This window comes from Euleptes europaea, chromosome 14, assembly GCF_029931775.1.
Source record: "Euleptes europaea isolate rEulEur1 chromosome 14, rEulEur1.hap1, whole genome shotgun sequence".
In the NCBI taxonomy this organism is placed as follows: domain Eukaryota; kingdom Metazoa; phylum Chordata; class Lepidosauria; order Squamata; family Sphaerodactylidae; genus Euleptes; species Euleptes europaea.
This window is the reverse complement of record NC_079325.1, coordinates 39,315,450-39,332,313: the sequence shown is the minus strand read 5'-3', so window position 1 is coordinate 39,332,313 and position 16,864 is coordinate 39,315,450. Positions and strand designations below refer to the sequence as shown.

At 48.7% G+C, this 16,864-nt stretch overlaps 1 protein-coding gene across 4 annotated transcripts in view; it reads right to left on the bottom strand.

The window, feature by feature from the left end:
- Positions 1–14,567, bottom strand: part of NSMF (NMDA receptor synaptonuclear signaling and neuronal migration factor) — a 54,745-nt gene extending 40,178 nt beyond the window's left edge. For 3 of the 4 annotated variants that reach the window (XM_056860062.1, XM_056860059.1, XM_056860060.1), the window contains exon 1: positions 14,455–14,567. In XM_056860062.1, the coding sequence (XP_056716040.1) occupies positions 14,455–14,525 (71 nt within the window). In that variant the 5' untranslated portion in view covers positions 14,526–14,567. The remainder of the gene's footprint in view (positions 1–14,454) is intronic. The other variant, XM_056860061.1, reaches the window with a different exon arrangement.
- Positions 14,568–16,864: the final 2,297 nt, after the last annotated feature.

Genomic DNA, 16,864 nt, shown 5'->3' with positions numbered 1-16,864 from the left:
TTCATTCTAAAGTTGCATATTTTATAAAGTTTTACATTCTGGATCAGAATAAAAAGTAACCTTCTATTATTCCCAGATCTTATACATTATCACAATGATTCCTTCAATTCTCCCCTTTTCCCTAGTTTCTCCAACTCCACCAGTTCTAACATTAAAATAATTTAATCCCTTTATTCTGAAACCTTTGTCCCTTTCCATTTGGCTGCATCAAATTGCAGCCATTATAACATAAATTTAATCATACTAAACAACATTCTTTCCAGTATTTTGGGGATATTTCCTGTATAATCAATCTTATTTCAGTGTAAATCATATCCCAGATCCATATCAAAAGTCTACCCATTCCAGTATACCTTTATATCAATTGATAATCTATATTAGGAGGACTTATTTATATAATCCAAAAGTGATGTCTTAATCTTAATTCCACTACTTCATTAATAGCCATGCCACCCATCCACACTGTCAAAACCTTCCAATCCAGCAATCATATTAAAGTCAATCCTTTAACCATGGTCTAATACTTCCTTCTGTAACTGAAATAAGCCAGTCAGGTATGGGAACAGGATTTTTTTGTTCTCTCTCATTTCCTCAGACAAGGTGCGTATCCAAAAATAATTCTTTCTGGGCTTCATCTTCATCGTGGCTTCAATCTGTATTCCTTGACCTGCTCTCTTCTTCCTTATATCCACACGTCCTTCCATGACTTTTTTAGATGAAAAGTCCATTTCATGTATGTCTGATCTCTTTGTCGCCGGCTGGTTACTTTCTTGAACTTCTGTCTTCTTCTTTATATCCTTGTGTTCTTCCGTAACTTTTTGGGCAGAAGGATCCATTGCTTGTATGTCTGTATTTGTAGTCATCATTTGAATTTTCAAGGCTTTTATGTCTTCTGTAACCAGATTCAACTTCTGATTACATACCTGTGATGATTGGTCAAGAATCATCATCATTGAAATCAATTGAGCCATCTGTGTTGAAATCTGTTGTAATTGTTTAATTGTCGCCTCAGAATGTTTAGCAAGCATATCCTGTACTTTTTTTTCCATGGTTGAATTCTGTAAAATTCCCTTTGATTTCTTAAAAGCAGGGCTATATATTTAGCCAGATCAGGGAGAGGTTCCAGAATATATAGCTTAATTAAATTTGATGTTCATCTGGCAGGAGACCACTTCAGGTGATAAATAATAGTGGGTAGTTCAATGATCAGCTTAATAATTTTTTCGGATTGAAAAGAGCCAAATTTGGCTTTAAAAAAGCTTAATAAAGTTTTGAAATACCAGCGAGTTTTACTGGACGCTCTAGGTCGGATCTACCAGGAAGTATTCCGGAAGTTGAGTTTGCCGTGGACCTTCTACCGCCTCATCTCAATGGTTGTTTCCTTCAGGGATTGTTTCTGTGTTACTCAAGTGCGACGTGTATTCAGTCCTACGACTTGCTTCCTGTTGTTGTGACTCAGATGATAGAGAGGGCGGTATAGAGGGACTTCCGGTCTGATGAATCCCTTGCTGCTAACGTGGCAGGAAATTCTTTTTCACCAGAGAATCAGGAAGAAATTCACCCTCCCCTTCCCTCAAAGTTGCTTCTCATTGGTGGAAATTTTAGTCCATCATCTAAGCGTCCTTCCAACTCTTTGTTTTGGTTTAAGCTGATCTATTTGATAAGGCTCCTGCTGCTAATCCTGATGGAATTTACGAATCAAACTTTCCCGATTGAGATAAGGGAGGAGCAGAGGTACTGGGAATATCTTCATCTACCCCCCGGTTATTCGGTAATGCCAGTAAAAGACGAAGGGTTCTTTGTACTCACTTGGGCATCGAGAGGTGAGGTTCTTTTCTTAAAATAGTCCTTATGTTGGTGTTAAGATGGTGGAGGGTAGAGCCTTATGCCAAAGTTGCGTTTTGGCGATTCCTTTCCCTAATTGCCCTCGCAGGACCGGCGTCCAAAGCTCTGGGGGACTTATAAAAAGCTCCCTCAGAGTCTTTGGGAGGTCAAACTGCGTTTGCGGGCTGCAGGGAATTCCTGCTGTCCGACCCACTTGCAAGGGTCGGATTGGGGTGCATATATCACCCCTAAATTAACGCAAACTTGGATTTCCCCCAGGACAGCCTGAGGGAACGTCGTACTCGTCCCAGCACACCACCGGAAGTCCCCACAGTCCAATTTTGTTTTAACCACCCTAAATAATTTGGTGTTATCTGCAAACTTGGCTACTTCACTGTTTAACCCCAACTCCAGGTCATTGATGAACAGGTTGAAAAGCACCGGTCCCAACACAGATCCCTGAGGCACCCCACTGCTCACATCCCGCCATTGTGAGAACTGACCATTGATTCCTACTCTCTGCTTCCTATTTTTCAGCCAGCTCTCAATCCATAAGAGGACTTGGCCTCTTATCCCGCGACTATGAAGTTTGCTTAGCAGTCTTTGGTGGGGGACTTTGTCAAAAGCTTTTTGGAAATCCAAATACATAATATCCACAGACTCATTCCTGTCCACATGCTTATTGACGCTTTCAAAATACTCTAATAGGTTAGTGAGACAGGACCTACCCTTACAGAAGCCATGTTGGGTTTTGCCCAGCAGACCTTGCCCTTCTATATGCTTGACAATTCTATCTTTAATAATGCTTTTCACTAATTTACCCGGAACAGACGTTAAGCTAACTGGCCTGTAATTTCCTGGGTCCCCCCTGGAACCTTTTTTATAAATGGGTGTTACATTGGCCATTCTCCAGTCCTCTGGTACAGAGGCTGATCAAAGGGACATATTACATATCTTTGTTAGAAGTTCAGCAATTTCCCACTTGAGTTCTTGAAGAACTCTAGGATGAATACCGTCTGGTCCCTGTGACTTGTTAGTTTGCAGTTTGTCTAGAGACGTTCTAGGACTTCCTGCCTTGTTACCACTATTTGCCTCAGTTCCTTATTTTCCCCTCTCCAAAATCTCTGTTCAGGAGAAGGAATCTGCCCTGTATCTTCAACAGTGAAGACAGATGAGAAGAATCCATTTAGTTTTTCAGCAATCGCTTTATCCTCCCTTAGAGTTCCTTTACTCCCATTGTCATCCAATGGTCCAACCGCTTCCCTAGCTGGTTTCCTACTCCTAATATACTTAAAGAATTTCTTATTGTTTGTTTTGATGTGTTTAGCAATATGCCCCTCCAAATCTTTTTTTGCATCTCTAATTATCTGCTTGCATTTCCTTTGTGCAAGTTTGTGTTTGCTTCTGCTCGCCTCGTTTGGGCAAACCTTCCAGTCTCTGAAGGAAGACTTTTTTTCTCTAATTGCTTCCTTCACCTTACCCGTTAGCCATGGTGGTGACCTCTTGGACTTATTACTACCTTTCCTGACCTGCGGTATACAAGCTAACTGAGCCTCTAGTAATGTGGACTTGAGTAACCCCCAAGCCTTTTCAAGAGATTTAACCCTCCTAACTGTTCCTTTCAACTTCCTCTTTACCAGTTTTCTCATTTTAGAGAGGTTCCCTTTTTTAAAGTCAAAGGTAATTGTGTGAGATATCCCAGTCACTTTCCCACTTACATATAAATTAAATTTGATGCCATTGTGATCACTATTGCCAACTGGCTCAACTACATCCACACCCCTGGCAGCACCACAGAGTATTAAATCCAGGATCGCCTCCCCTCTGGTTGGGTCTATGACCAACTGTTCGAGGGCATAGTCATTTAGGATGCCTAAAAATGTTATCTCTTTGGCTTGACTGGAGCATACATTTATCCAATCAATATGAGGGAAGTTGAAGTCTCCCATTATTACTACTTCATTACCTTTACATGCTTCCCTAATTTCATTCTCCATCGCAAGATCACCCTGAGCCATTTGGTCAGGGGGCCGATAGAACGTCCCCAGTACTAAATCACCTTTGGGGCCCAGAATCATTACCCATAAGGATTCTGTGGACGAGTCTGCCCTTTTTATGGTCTCTAGCTTATTAGACACTATGCCTTCCTTGATATACATAGCAACACCCCCTCCAATACGCCCTTCCCTATCATTTCTATACAGTTTGTAACCAGGGATGACTGTATCCCACTGGTTCTCTCCCCTCCACCAGGTTTCTGTAATGCTCACTATATCTATGTTTTCCCTTAAAACCATGCACTCTAACTCCCCCATTTTTGCTTGGAGGCTTCTAGCATTAGCATAGAAACACCTCCACACTGTTTCTCTCTTTCGACTTGCCTGGCATGTGCCTTTGGGCATCTTTAAGTGGCTATCCATCATTTTTCCCCATTCCCTTTCATGTCCAAGTAATTCTCATGTGGGCAATCTGAAGCAATTTTCCCTTTGTCCATGTACACTGAGTTTGCCCGAACCGGATGCTTCTCAGCTCCTGTCGGCTTTCCCCCCAGTGTAGGGTCATAAGAATATAAAACACTTGAATAGTCATTTGTGACATTCATCGTTCCATCAGTAGTCTCGCACTCAGAAAAAAGGGTTACATGCCTATAAGAGGAAGCGCATAAGGGGAGGGCAGCTGACTCTGTTCCACCCTGCCCAGAACTGAAACTGACCCACGCTCGCTGTGAAACTGACCAAATGAGCAGCCTCATGGTATTCCAGCATTATTTTCTTGCTAGTGAACTCCATAATGGCTTCGAGGGGAGGAGTTGGATGAGGGAGCACACACATGGGAGGGAGAAGTGAGAATGAGTGTGGGGAGAAAAAATTGAAGTGACAAGTATGAACAGTACTGGTTTTTGATTTGGGATCGAGGCAGACTTTCAACTCGGGGTAAAACAGCATCCAGAAAATGCAGGGAAAACGAGAGAGGACAGCGAGGTGACTTCTGAAGGTCAGAAAACATATGCCTAATTAAAACAAGTAGTTGGGGGTGCCTGTGATGGGAACAACTCGTGCATAAAAGGCCAGAGATACAAGCGAGACCAGCCATGTGCTTCAAAGAGGAAGGCAAAATAGGGTTCCTACCAATTTGACAAGGTGGGGGATTTCTTCTCCACCCCAGTCTATCTCTGTCCTAATATCCCTGCTTGTGACCTTCAGTCCTTCTGCTGGTTCGAAGACCACCAACTCCCTGAAGCCATCACGCTGTGGTGCCCACTTCAGCCTAGAACTACCTTCTCAGATCTCTTCTATCAATTAAGCCTTCCTTTTCCACAAAGCGTTTTACAAGTTCAACCCCTTCACCATGCAAGGGTGGAACCCCACAAGGAAAAAAATTTCTAGAAGTGAAATGCTGGCAGGGGTGAGGAAGAGCCGTAACTCAGTGGTAGAGCATCTGCTTGGCATGCAGAAGGTCCCCAGGTTTAATCCCCGCCATCTCCATTTAAAGGGACTAGGCAAGTAGGTGATATGAAAGACCTCTGCCTGAGACCCTGGAAAGTCGCTGCCGGTCTGAGTAGACAATACTGACTTTGACGGACCAAGGTTCTGATTCAGTATGAGGCAGCTTCATGTGTTCATGTGAAGAGACATGAATCACCAAACATGTTGCTGTGGCAGACCCAAAACTCCCAAACGAAGGGACTGGGGGTCAAGAATCAACAGTGGAAATTAAAAGATCCTTCCTTATACAGAGTCAGAGCACTGATCCACTAGCTCAGTGTTATCTTCTCTGATTGCCATACACTTTCCAAGGACTTTGGCAGAGCCTCTCTCAGCAGCTGCTACCTGAGATCCCTTTAACTGGACATGCCGGGGACTGAAGCAGGGACCTCCTGCATGCAAAACATACATTCAACCACAGCCCCCAGGGCCAAACTACACAGTTACATTTTCTAACAAGTCAAATCCAGGTTCCCTGAACCCGACTCACCCCACATCACTTAGCTGCTGATGGGAACAGCACTGTAAAAGTCTGTGGGGGGGGTGCAGGTTTGGCCTGGGACCACAACATGGGGGGAAGAGAGGTTCCTCCCTCCCCTCTGCACCATTTTCCTGAGCTGAAATGGCCTGAGGGGGGAGCAATTCACCCCATTTTAGAGCATGGACAGAAGATGCCTTATCCTGAGTCAGACCAGTTCTATTCAGTGCAATGTCTGATCCTAATGGCAGTGGTACCTCAGGGTTTCAGGCATCCTAGTTCTTCTACCTGAGATCCTTTAAATGGAGATGCCAGGGATTTAACCTAAGACCTCTGTCACTGTACCATGGCCCCTCAGTTGGAGACTCTTTAGGGATCCAGTGGTCTCCCAACTAAGGATGCAAAGCACCAAAACATAAAGTCACAGTGGTTTTCAACCACTGCTGCTAACAGCTTAAAGAATACAAGAGACGGCTAAAGCTAGAACCCCCCTGACTTGGATGGCCCAGGCTAACCCAATCTCATAAGATCCTGAAAGCTAAGAAGAGTTGGCCCTAGTTAGTATTAGGATAGGAGATCTCCAAGAAATTCCTGCATCCCAAAACAGAGGCAGGTAATGGCAAACCACCTCTAAACTACTCTTGCCTTGAAAACCATACGGGGTCACCATAAACTGACTGTGAGTTGATGGCACCTCAAATTTAGTTCTCCCCCAACATCGTAGAGCCTTTATGTTGGCTAGGCTGAATACATTTCCATCCGCTATGGCTAGTGGCAGATATAAGAAAACACCACGCGAGAAAAGGCTTAAAGAGCCAGATTCAGTCCATCATATCCTTCTGCGCTGTCCACTCCATACTCAACAGTGTTCAAAATGAATTAATCCTCATCTACAAGCCCAAGAAAACTCAGTAGACATGAGTACTAAATTTTTATTAATGGATAGAATTCCGGAGGTCACTGGGCAGGTGGCCGGGCTTCTTGCAATTGTTATAAAGATAAGAGAGAGAAAGAGAATGTGGTATAGGATAAGAACTGTGGCTAAGTTTCAGTGTATTCGACATTAAAGGGTTTGGATGGCATCACTTGTGATACGAGAAGGAGAGACTTAGCAATTTTATTTATGCACTGATTTTAGCAGTTTATGATAGAATATGATTTTCTTCATGGTGCTTGTGCTAATGTATGCTATAATGCTATTATTATACCAATAAAGGTTTATGTGTGCGTGTGTGTGACTTGACGTCACTTTCCACCACCAAAGCTGGAAACAGCAACTGCTCATAACCTACATGCACTGAGACCCACGACTGACTCTTCTGTCCCTTTGCCTGTTTCTCTCCCACTCCTCTCCCTGCAGAGCTAACCACATTAAAAAAAGAAACATAACTGAAGATGTCTGATTAATTCCTTCTCCCCCAAAAGGGTTCAAACACTTTAATATTAACTCAATCATTAATACATACAGTTCCGTAAACATGTACTAATGCACTTATTTATTTAGTCCATTTTTATGCCGCCCTTCCTTTAAGGCGCTCAGGGTGGCATGTGGTGTTCGTCTCCATTTTATCCTCACAACTACCAGTGAGAGCCAGCATGGTGTAGTGGTTAAGAGCGGTGGTTAGGAGAAGTGGACTCTAATCTGGAGAACTGGGTTCGATTCCCTACTCCTCCACATGAGCAGCGGAGGCTAATCTGGTGAACCGGGTTGGTTTCCCCACACCTACACATGAAGCCAGCTGGGCGACCTTGGGCTAGTCACAGCTCTCTTAGAGCTCTCTCAGCCCCACCTACCTCACAGGGTGTGTGTTGTGGGGAGGGGAAGGGAAGGTGATTGTAAGCCTGTTTGATTCTTCCTTAAGTGGTAGAGAAAGTTGGCATACAAAAACCAACTCTTCTTCTTCTACCCTGTACTTAGGTTAGGCTGAGTGTGTGTGACTGGCCCAAGGTTACAGCAAACTTTGAGGCAGAGTGGTGTTCAAGCCCGTGTCTCTCAGATCCTAGTCCAACATGCTAACCGCCACACTACGCTGGTAATAAGCAGTTGATACAGGCTTGACTGAATCAGAGGCTACACAAACGTCTCAGAGTCAGATTTTTGTAAACGTGCAAGGCTCGTCAAATTGTTTGTATGTGCAAAATTAACCTGGGAAGCCCTCTGTCCCTCCCCCCTTTCGGTGCACCCAATGCTCCAACTGAGAAGCAGCTGCAACCTATAGCTAAGGCCCAGCATTCAGAAACGTTCCCTGCCTCGGCAAAAAATGATTTATCGGTGCGTCTCCATTTGGTTGTTTACAAGGGCAAAGCAAAGCTGTGCCGAACTTAATTAACCATCTTGGGAAGGGCTCCCATCAGCTATGCAGGGACTGAAAACCAAGCGACTGAGCGAACCCGGAGATTTCCAGAAGTGCTTCTGAGCAGTCAGCTAATGCTGCCTTCCCGCTGAGAGATGGAGCTGCCCCGGGCTGCGGGGCAGGGGGAAAAAGAGGAGACGCTGCCTTGGACCAGTTACTGAGCTGACACTGGGCATTAATGATTGCCTGTCTCAGGATTACTCCACGGCAATGGATTTCCAAGTTTATTAACCCAAGACCCACATGCTGATTAAAAATATTTTTGCATAGTCCCAAGTCTTTCTCTCCTCCCTCTGCCAGCACCCACCCTGCACCGGACATCCCTTAGAAACAGAAAAGGAAAGTGTTCACTCATTCCCTTCTTTTTGCCTGCTTGCCTTGGTGGGATGCAGAGCGTTTCCTGCTCGACCACCTCCCAGACCTTTTCAAAGCATGCGCGGCAAGCTGCGTATGTGTCATGGAGGTTTCTGTCCTTTTCTGAGACCTGGTGCAGGTTGCAGGCTACAGAGGCCACCTAGGCTGCTGTCCTGGGTATTCCACCTCCCACCATGGTCTGTTGGGGGGGTGGCACCCTAAAGGCAAGTGGCTCCCCGTCACTTCTGGCGGAGGGTCACCTAATCCCGCTGCAATTGTCAGACAATATTCCCTTGCCCCCGGGGTACGCTTGTGGACCCATTTATGAAACAGTGCTGTATTGAACTCTGTCAATATCCCTGAAAACAACTCCGTTCCATACACTTGAAGTACACCTTGCTACTCTGCTGCCAACTCAAAAATGCAGTTCAAGCCCCACAAATATACAAAGTTCAAGTCCAAGGGAACACTGCTTTGCCTTGGAGCAGCCATGGGGGCCAACTACCTCGGACGCTGGAATTCCATGACGGGACCATCAGTAATTTGACCCTAAAAAGCAACTGACAGGGGAAGCAATGAGGACCAGGGCTACTGCTGTAGAAAGAAAGCAGTAACTCCCCCCCAACCAACAACACTCTTGTGCTGTTGCTACACTAGGAAAGCCAGCGTGGTGTAGTGGTTAACAGCGGTGGTTTGGAGCGGTGGACTCTCATCTGGAGAACCAGGTTCGATGCCCCGCTCTTCCACATGAGCGGCAGAGGCTAATCTGGTGAACTGGGTTGGTTTCCTCACTCCTACACATGAAGCCAGCTGGGTGACCTTGAGCTAGTCACACTCTCTTAGCCCCACCCACCTCCCAGGGTGGCTGTCGTGGGGAGGGGAAGGTGATTGTAAGCCACTTTGATTCTTCCTTAAGTGATAGAGAAAGTCGGCATAGAAAATCCAACTCTTCTTCTAGGAAAGGGTCCCTCCATGGTTTTAAGCCCCACTAAGGGGGGGGGGGTGAAGGACAGGCAGAGTATAGGTGGTTTTACTATTTCCTTAATGTAGCTGGTGTGAAGAGGGAGCAAATCTAGAAGAAGAAGAGTTGGTTTTTATATGCCAACTTCCTCTACCACTTAAGGAGTAATCAAAACGGTTTACAATCCCCTTCCCCTCCCTACAACAGACACCCTGTGAGGTACATGGGGCTGAGAGAGCTCTAACAGAGCGGTGACTAGCCCAAGGTCACTCAGCTGGCTTCATGTGGAGGAGTGGGGAAACCAACCTGGTTCACCAGATTAGAGTCCGCTGCACATCTGGAGGAGTGGGCAATCAAACCCGGTTCTCCCGATTAGAGAAGAAGAAGAAGAGTTGTTTTTTATATGCTGACTTTCTCTGCCACTTAAGGAAGAATCAAACCAGCTTACAATCACCTTCCCTTCCCCTCCCCACAACAGACACCCTTTGAGGTAGGTGAGGCTGAGAGAGAATGACTTGCTCAAGGTCACCCAGCTGGCTTCGTGTGTAAGAGTGGGGAAACAAATCCAGTTCCCCAAATTAGCCTCTGCCGCTGATGTGGAGGAGTGGGGGAATCAAACCCGGTTCTCCAGATCAGACTCCACCGCTCCAAACCACTACACCACACTGGCTCCCAGTCAAAAGAATTGCACTAGGGGCAGTGGGAAAATAGATAACTCTCCTTTCCCAGTGGTAGAGCCTCAATCCAGATTCTGCTTCCGCAACAGATTTTTACAGATCAAATTTCGTGTCTTGGTTCCGACTACCTCTTATATTTCTCAAACCCACAGTGTCCTGTTCACTGTGCGTGAACATTACTTGACTGCTCCGCAACTGGCAATGGGTCACACCTGCCTTCTCTCTTTTGATTTCTCTACCTTTTAATTACTTGACATCAGGCAGCTGGTGAACAAACGTCTCATGAACATTTTTTCTGTGGTCTCTGGCCTGTTCACACCAGCAAGTCATCCTCTCATGTCTCGCACGCACAAACCTACCCCTGGGACGGCTCTGCCTGAGATTCTGTGAAAACTCTGTGGGTAACATTTGATTTGCAACAGCTCATTTACAGCCATCAAGGGACAAATCCATGTGTATGACCACTCATCCCATAGAGAACCCTACTGGACTGCTTCGCAGGATGGGCAAATGTGGGCAAAGACACAGAGAATCAAAAACACACCCTTCCTGCTCACGGTTTACTTTCTTTGGGCAGGTAGGGTTAGCTGTGATAAAAGAGTGATAAAACAGTTTCTTGGAAGATGATCAGGACTCTATTGAGCGTTCTACTGGTCCTTCTGAAAGACACACACATTTATGGTACTACCACCTGCATAATTTCAGCACTGCCTGCATCTAAATAGGGAAATTGGTATGGTCTATTTACCAGCAAGAGGGTTCTGCATATGTGCTACCTCATGATGCAAGCACACCTTTGCAGGCCTTGGGCTCCCCAGCTCCTCTCAGCTTAGAAGAAAAAAAAGAGGTGGTTTTTATATGCCGACTTTCTCTACCGCTTAAGGGAGTCTCAACCCGGCTTACAATCCCCTTCCCCTCCCCACAACAGACACCCTGTGAGGTAGATGGGGCTGAAAGAGTTCTAAGAGAGCTGTGACTAGCCCAAGGTCACCCAGTAGACTTCATGTGGAGGAATGGGGAAACAAATCCAGTTCACCAGATTAGCCTCCGTCGCTCATGTGGAGTGGGAAAACAAACCCTGTTCTCCAGATTAGAGTCCACCGCTCCAAACCACCACTCTTAACCACTATACCATGCTGGCTCCCTTAGAGGTGCGCATTTACTTTTCCCAATTTTGCACAATGCTGTCAAAGTCAAAACCAGCATACACCTTGTACTAAAATAAATATGTCCTAATGTTGCACCAAGGTAAGTCAAATTCTGCACCACGAAAAGTCAACATTGGATACTGCAAGGTGCCTTTATGCAGTCCTGCTAACTCAGTCTCCTCTCCCCTCACTGGCAAGCACTCCCCAGGGTCTCAGGCAGAGAAAGAAAGGTCTTTCCTAAAACCCAAGAGCCTTTAACTAAAAGATGCCTGGGATTTGAACCTGGGTCTTTCTAAATGGAAAGGATTTGCTCCACCACTGAGCTATGGGTCTCCTATTTGCCCTGCAGATTCTGGAAATCTGGCTCATCCTGCGCTGATTTTGTCTAATTTGCTCTGCGGTCTCTGAGATTCCACCAAGCACCCTCCACACGTTTTCAAGCCTAAGAGCAAGAATCCAGTGGAGCTAGATTTTTAAACATTTAAACAGGAGAATTCTGCGTTCTCAATCAAGTTCCCATGCTTGATGAAAACCAGTGCCGTCAGAGACCTGCTTTGCACGAACAAATTAGGGATTCTGCTCTTACAGTGGGAGAGATTACATCTGTTTGCGATCAACATAAGATCTTACAATTCAGTGCTTTTTTTTTTAAAAAAAAGCATCCTAGCATCACGACATCTCAAGGGCCATCTTGTCCAACACCCTACTGTAACAGGGCTCCTACATCATGCATTTAACGAAGTGAGCTCTGACTCATGTAAGCGTCTACCATAACAAATTCATTAGCCTTTAAGGTTCCAAAAGATTCTTTATTCTTTTGGCTGCATCCGACCAACGGTGCAGTCCTAAACACTGTAGGCGTTTCTAAGTCCATTGGGCTTAGAAAGGTGTAACTCTATTTAGGACTACACTGTAACACATCTGTGTGTGTGTGTAAAGTGCCGTCAAGTCGCAGCCAACTTATGGCGACCCCTTTTTGGGGTTTTCATGGCAAGAGACTAACAGAGGTGGTTTGCCAGTGCCTTCCTCTGAACAGCAACCCTGGTATTCCTTGGTGGTCTCCCATCCAAATACTAACCAGGGCCGACCCTGCTTAGCTTCTGAGATCTGATGAGATCAGGCTAGCCTGGGCCATCCAGGTCAGGGTGTAACACATCTACCCCTTTGGAATTTATGTAGGATTCCTATAGAAACCCAACCTATTATTGTTTTTAAAGGGGGAAAAAACCCATCCTTTCATCCATTCATATATTTCTTTAAAAGGTCACAACACAAATTTAAGCAGCCTACGCCTGTCCAGGATGAGTTTTATTTCTGACGGTGTCCATCTTCCCGGTAAGGCCACATCTACATTTCTAAACCACCCTCTGCAGAGTTGGCCATTCTTTTTGTTTTGTTGCGCCTGCAGATTTACTCCTCCTTCTCCATACCTTTGGTTCGGCTGAGCAACGGTGGCAGTAGGTGCATACAACGCAGCATGTGCTAAGAAAGTGCAGAACGCAGCAGCGAGGGAGAGACCCTGCCGCCTCCCACCTACACACACATATACCCTTTGGTGGGTGAACGCGATGAGGTCTCCTTGCAGGTGGATTGCAGGAAACCGGCAGAGGAGGTCCCGAGATCCAGGAGCCAAAGCAGCTGCCGCTCTCTGCCTAGGAAGTGTCACGACTGCGCATTCGGCTCACCCGCAGCCCCATGCTGCATTCCCGGAGCTGGAAGTTCACAGGAGCTGCCGTGGGCTCTTTGGGCCTCGGCCAGCGAAGGTCCCTGGCCGGGCAGCGTGCCACGCAGTTCGCACCTCACGTCAGATGCTATTTCGACCTGGGGCAAAGCGGACTAAAAATACAGAGCAGCGTGCACAACTCCCTGGAATGGCGGGAGAGCAGGGAGGGTGGTGGCAGCATCCATCCATCCCACCCACCCGATCCAGGCTCAATACATGTTAAGCAAACTGGGAAGACACAATGCTCGGGGAACGGCTCCATGCTGTCGGGAGGGAACCGTGCTAGACTTGCCATTCGGGACACGAAGAAGAAGAAGAAGAGTTGGGTTGTTATATGCCGACTTTCTCTACCACTTAAGGGAGGCTCAAACCAGCTTACAAGCACCTCCCCTCCCCACCACAGACACCCTGCGAGGTAGGTGGGGCTGAGAGAGCTCTAAGAGAGCTGCGACTTGCCCAAGGTCACCCAGCCGGCTTCGTGCGTAGGAGCGGGGCACCCAACCCGCTTCGCCAGGTCAGCCTCCGCGGCTGAGGAGCGGGGAATCGACGCCGCTTCTCCAGCCCCACCGCCCCTAACCACTCCACCACGATGGGCTGCCCCTCCGCCCCCCCGGCAGAGAGAAGGGAAGCAGCGCCGCCCGCTGAAATGATGGGCGGAAACGCCCGGTCGCTTGATCCTCCTTTAAACCCTGATGGAGCCAGGATCCAATGCACATTAAGTGAAACGCGCGCGTCCAATCCTGGCTGAAACCGGGATTAAAGGAGGGTCAAGCGACCGGGCGTTTGCGCCCGATGCCAGCCAGCGCTTCTCGGCCCGGGTGAAGGCGCGAGCAGCCCTCCCACGCGGACCCCGGCCCGGGACGCGCTTCGGCGCAGGGACCCGGGAGCCCCGCGAGCCCCGCGCCCTGGCGCCAGCAGCCGGCGGGCAGGCACATGCCTCCCGAAAACGCACGTGCGAAACGTGAAGCCCCCCCACCCCCGTCCTTTGTTCCCAGCCTCTGGCATGCCCAGGGACGCCGCCACACTGCTGCCGGCCACGGGACGCGGCACCCCGCCGCGCCGCTCCCCGCGCCCTCCAGGCGCTCCCCAAGACCCTCCGCCTCCGCCCTCGCCCCGCGTTCTTTCTGGGCACGATCGGGTCCCCCCCCCCGCCTTGCACACTCACGATCCCCTTTGCACGCTCGCCCCCTCCGCACGCCACCCCGCCCGGGGGGGGGGAGAGAGGAAGAGACGGGACTCCCCCCCCCCGCCCCAGCCGCCGGCCCTCTTCCCCCGCGCGCCCTCGCCCACCCGCCGGACTCGCCCTTTACGCACGGCTCCTCCGGCGCCCCCGAACCCTCTCCGGCGCGCCCCCTGCCCGGGACCCTCCTCCGGCCAGACCCCCACACCCCCGCACCCCCTTCCCCCCCCCAGACCCGCATTCCCCCCCCCCCCAAGAGCCGCGCCTCACCTGACTTTGGCCGCCACCGACGCCACCGCCTCGTTACGCAGGGCGCGGCGCTTGGAGACGGCCGTACCCATGGCGGGCGGGCAGGCTCATCTCCCCCGCCGCCGCGCACAGCCCACCATGCCGCTGCCTCCGCTCTCAGGCCGCCGCCGCCGCCGCCTCCCAGGCGGGCCCCGCCAGTGGCGCTGGCACGGCAGGAGGAGGAGCCGTCGCCGCCGCCTCGCCGCGCGTCGCCGCTGCCCATTGACTGCAGCTCCGGCGCCGCAGGAGAGGCCGGGCGGGGCTATATTTGGGCGGCCCGGAGACGCCCCCCCCCCGCCCCCGGCGCTGACATCAGGAGGGTGGGGGGGGCCAGGGCTTCTTCGCCACGCCGGGCGCCGCAGGGCCTCTGAGCGAGTGCAGAAAGCAAGTGGGGAGGGGGGTATTTAAAGCCGAGATCGGGACGGGACGTTTCTACAGTGTTTTTCATACACTGTAGTAGCAAAGGGCAAGGGTCCAGTAGCACCTTAAAGACTAACACAAATGTTTTCTGGCAGGGTGTGAGCTTTCGTGAGCCACAGCTCACTTGTTCCGATATGATTCTTCATTCTTCAGATCTGAAGAAGTGAGCTGTGGCTCACGAAAGCTCATCCCCTACCAGAAAATATTTGTGTTAGTCTTTAAGGTGATACTGGACTCTTGCCCTTTGCTACTACTGCAGGCAGACTAACACGGCTACCCGCTGTGAATTATTTTCATACACTGTGTTAATCCAGCTGTAATCGTAGAACGTGCGGACACGCGAAGCTGCCTTATACCGAACCAGACCCTTGGTCCGTCAAAGTCAATTGATCAAGTTTTGTTTCGATACAAGATCAGCTCTGCATCAAAGTTAGGATTGTCTACTCAGACCAGCAGCAGCTCTCCAGGGTCTCAGGCAGAGGTCTTTCACATCACCTACTTGCCTAAACTGGAGATGCCGGGGATTGAACCTGGGACCTTCTGCATGCTGAGCAGATGCTCTACCACTGAGCCACAGCCTCTCCCCAAAGCCGTTGTTGAATGAGAAACACACACAATGCGTGTGACCTCAGGACAGCAGGGAGCAAATCCGAATGAAACCACCCATCGCCCCCTTTAATTTTTTAATTATTATTATTTATTGTACAGGCCAGGAATCGAACTGGTGACTCCCATATGGCAGGCCAGGATTTTACAACTGAACCACCAGACCCAAAAAAAAAAAACCTGAAGAGATTAAGGGAAAAAAGGGCTGGGGGGAGGGGGAGGGAGAGGAACCAACGGATTTCCTGAGTGATTATATGGCTGTAAAACAGTATTATAAAATAGTCGGAATAGTGTAAAATGCTACTGGGATGACTCTGAGCAGGTAGGTGCAGAGTGCATTTGTGCCACTTTTATGGAGGGTTGATATCAGGACAGGGAGAATGCAGTTGATGGGTGGAATTAGGCATCGGGTCACCCTCCGAATGCCTCAGGAAGGAGATTTGAGGAACATACGCAAAATTTGCAACACTTAAACCTCACACGAGGTAAGGAAACCACAACGAGAGCCAAATTTTCACCCCAGAACCATTTCTCCTTGCCTGGACTCAGCCTTGGATGAAACAAGAGAAGTCTGCTCAGCCTGCCTCTGAGCACGTTCTAAAGTGTACTTCCATCTCACAGGACAACATTACAACAAGAGGAATGCAGTCTCCACCAAAGTTCAATTGCCATACGAATATATCACCAGAGGACCGCTGATCACATGCAAAGTGCAATGGCATCTCACACCTACACAAACTGACTGACCCCAGCCAGCTCCCAACCTTTCTTTGATTCAAGGTCCCATAAAGGGCAGGTGCCTTCTGGCCTTCACTGACAGCAGCCATCCCATCTTTCCTTCAATCAAATCAGCAGCTACCCTCTGCAGATGCACATTATGAATTTGCAGGAAGGCAACATCCTCCAGGAAGACTTAGGCCTCATCACCCCTGGCCTGCAAGACTCGTAGCCAAGTGCAGCCCATCGGCCTACTTAGAAGCAAATATTAATTTATGAATCAGGGCAGTGGCAGAGCCTGTACTTGGAATGTAGAAGGTCCCAGGTTCAATCCGCCAATAGAGGTCTTTTATGCGTGGCTGTTCCCCTCACGGTCACCCCTCTGACGACTTCAGGTCTCTGTTTGGATTAGGCATGCCGTTTCTGACCGTCAGGTCGCCCTCGCCCTCCCCCTGCGTTTTACTGCATTTTCAAATTCGAGAAAAAGCTGGTCCCTCAAAACAAGGGCAAAACGTGGGGAAACTCAGGGGGAGAGCGGGGCGACCTCTTGACGATTGGAAATGGCATGCATAATCCAAACGAAGACCCAAAGTCGTTGGAGGGGTGATAGCGAGTGAAACAGCCATGCATAAAAGATCTGAAAGGATCA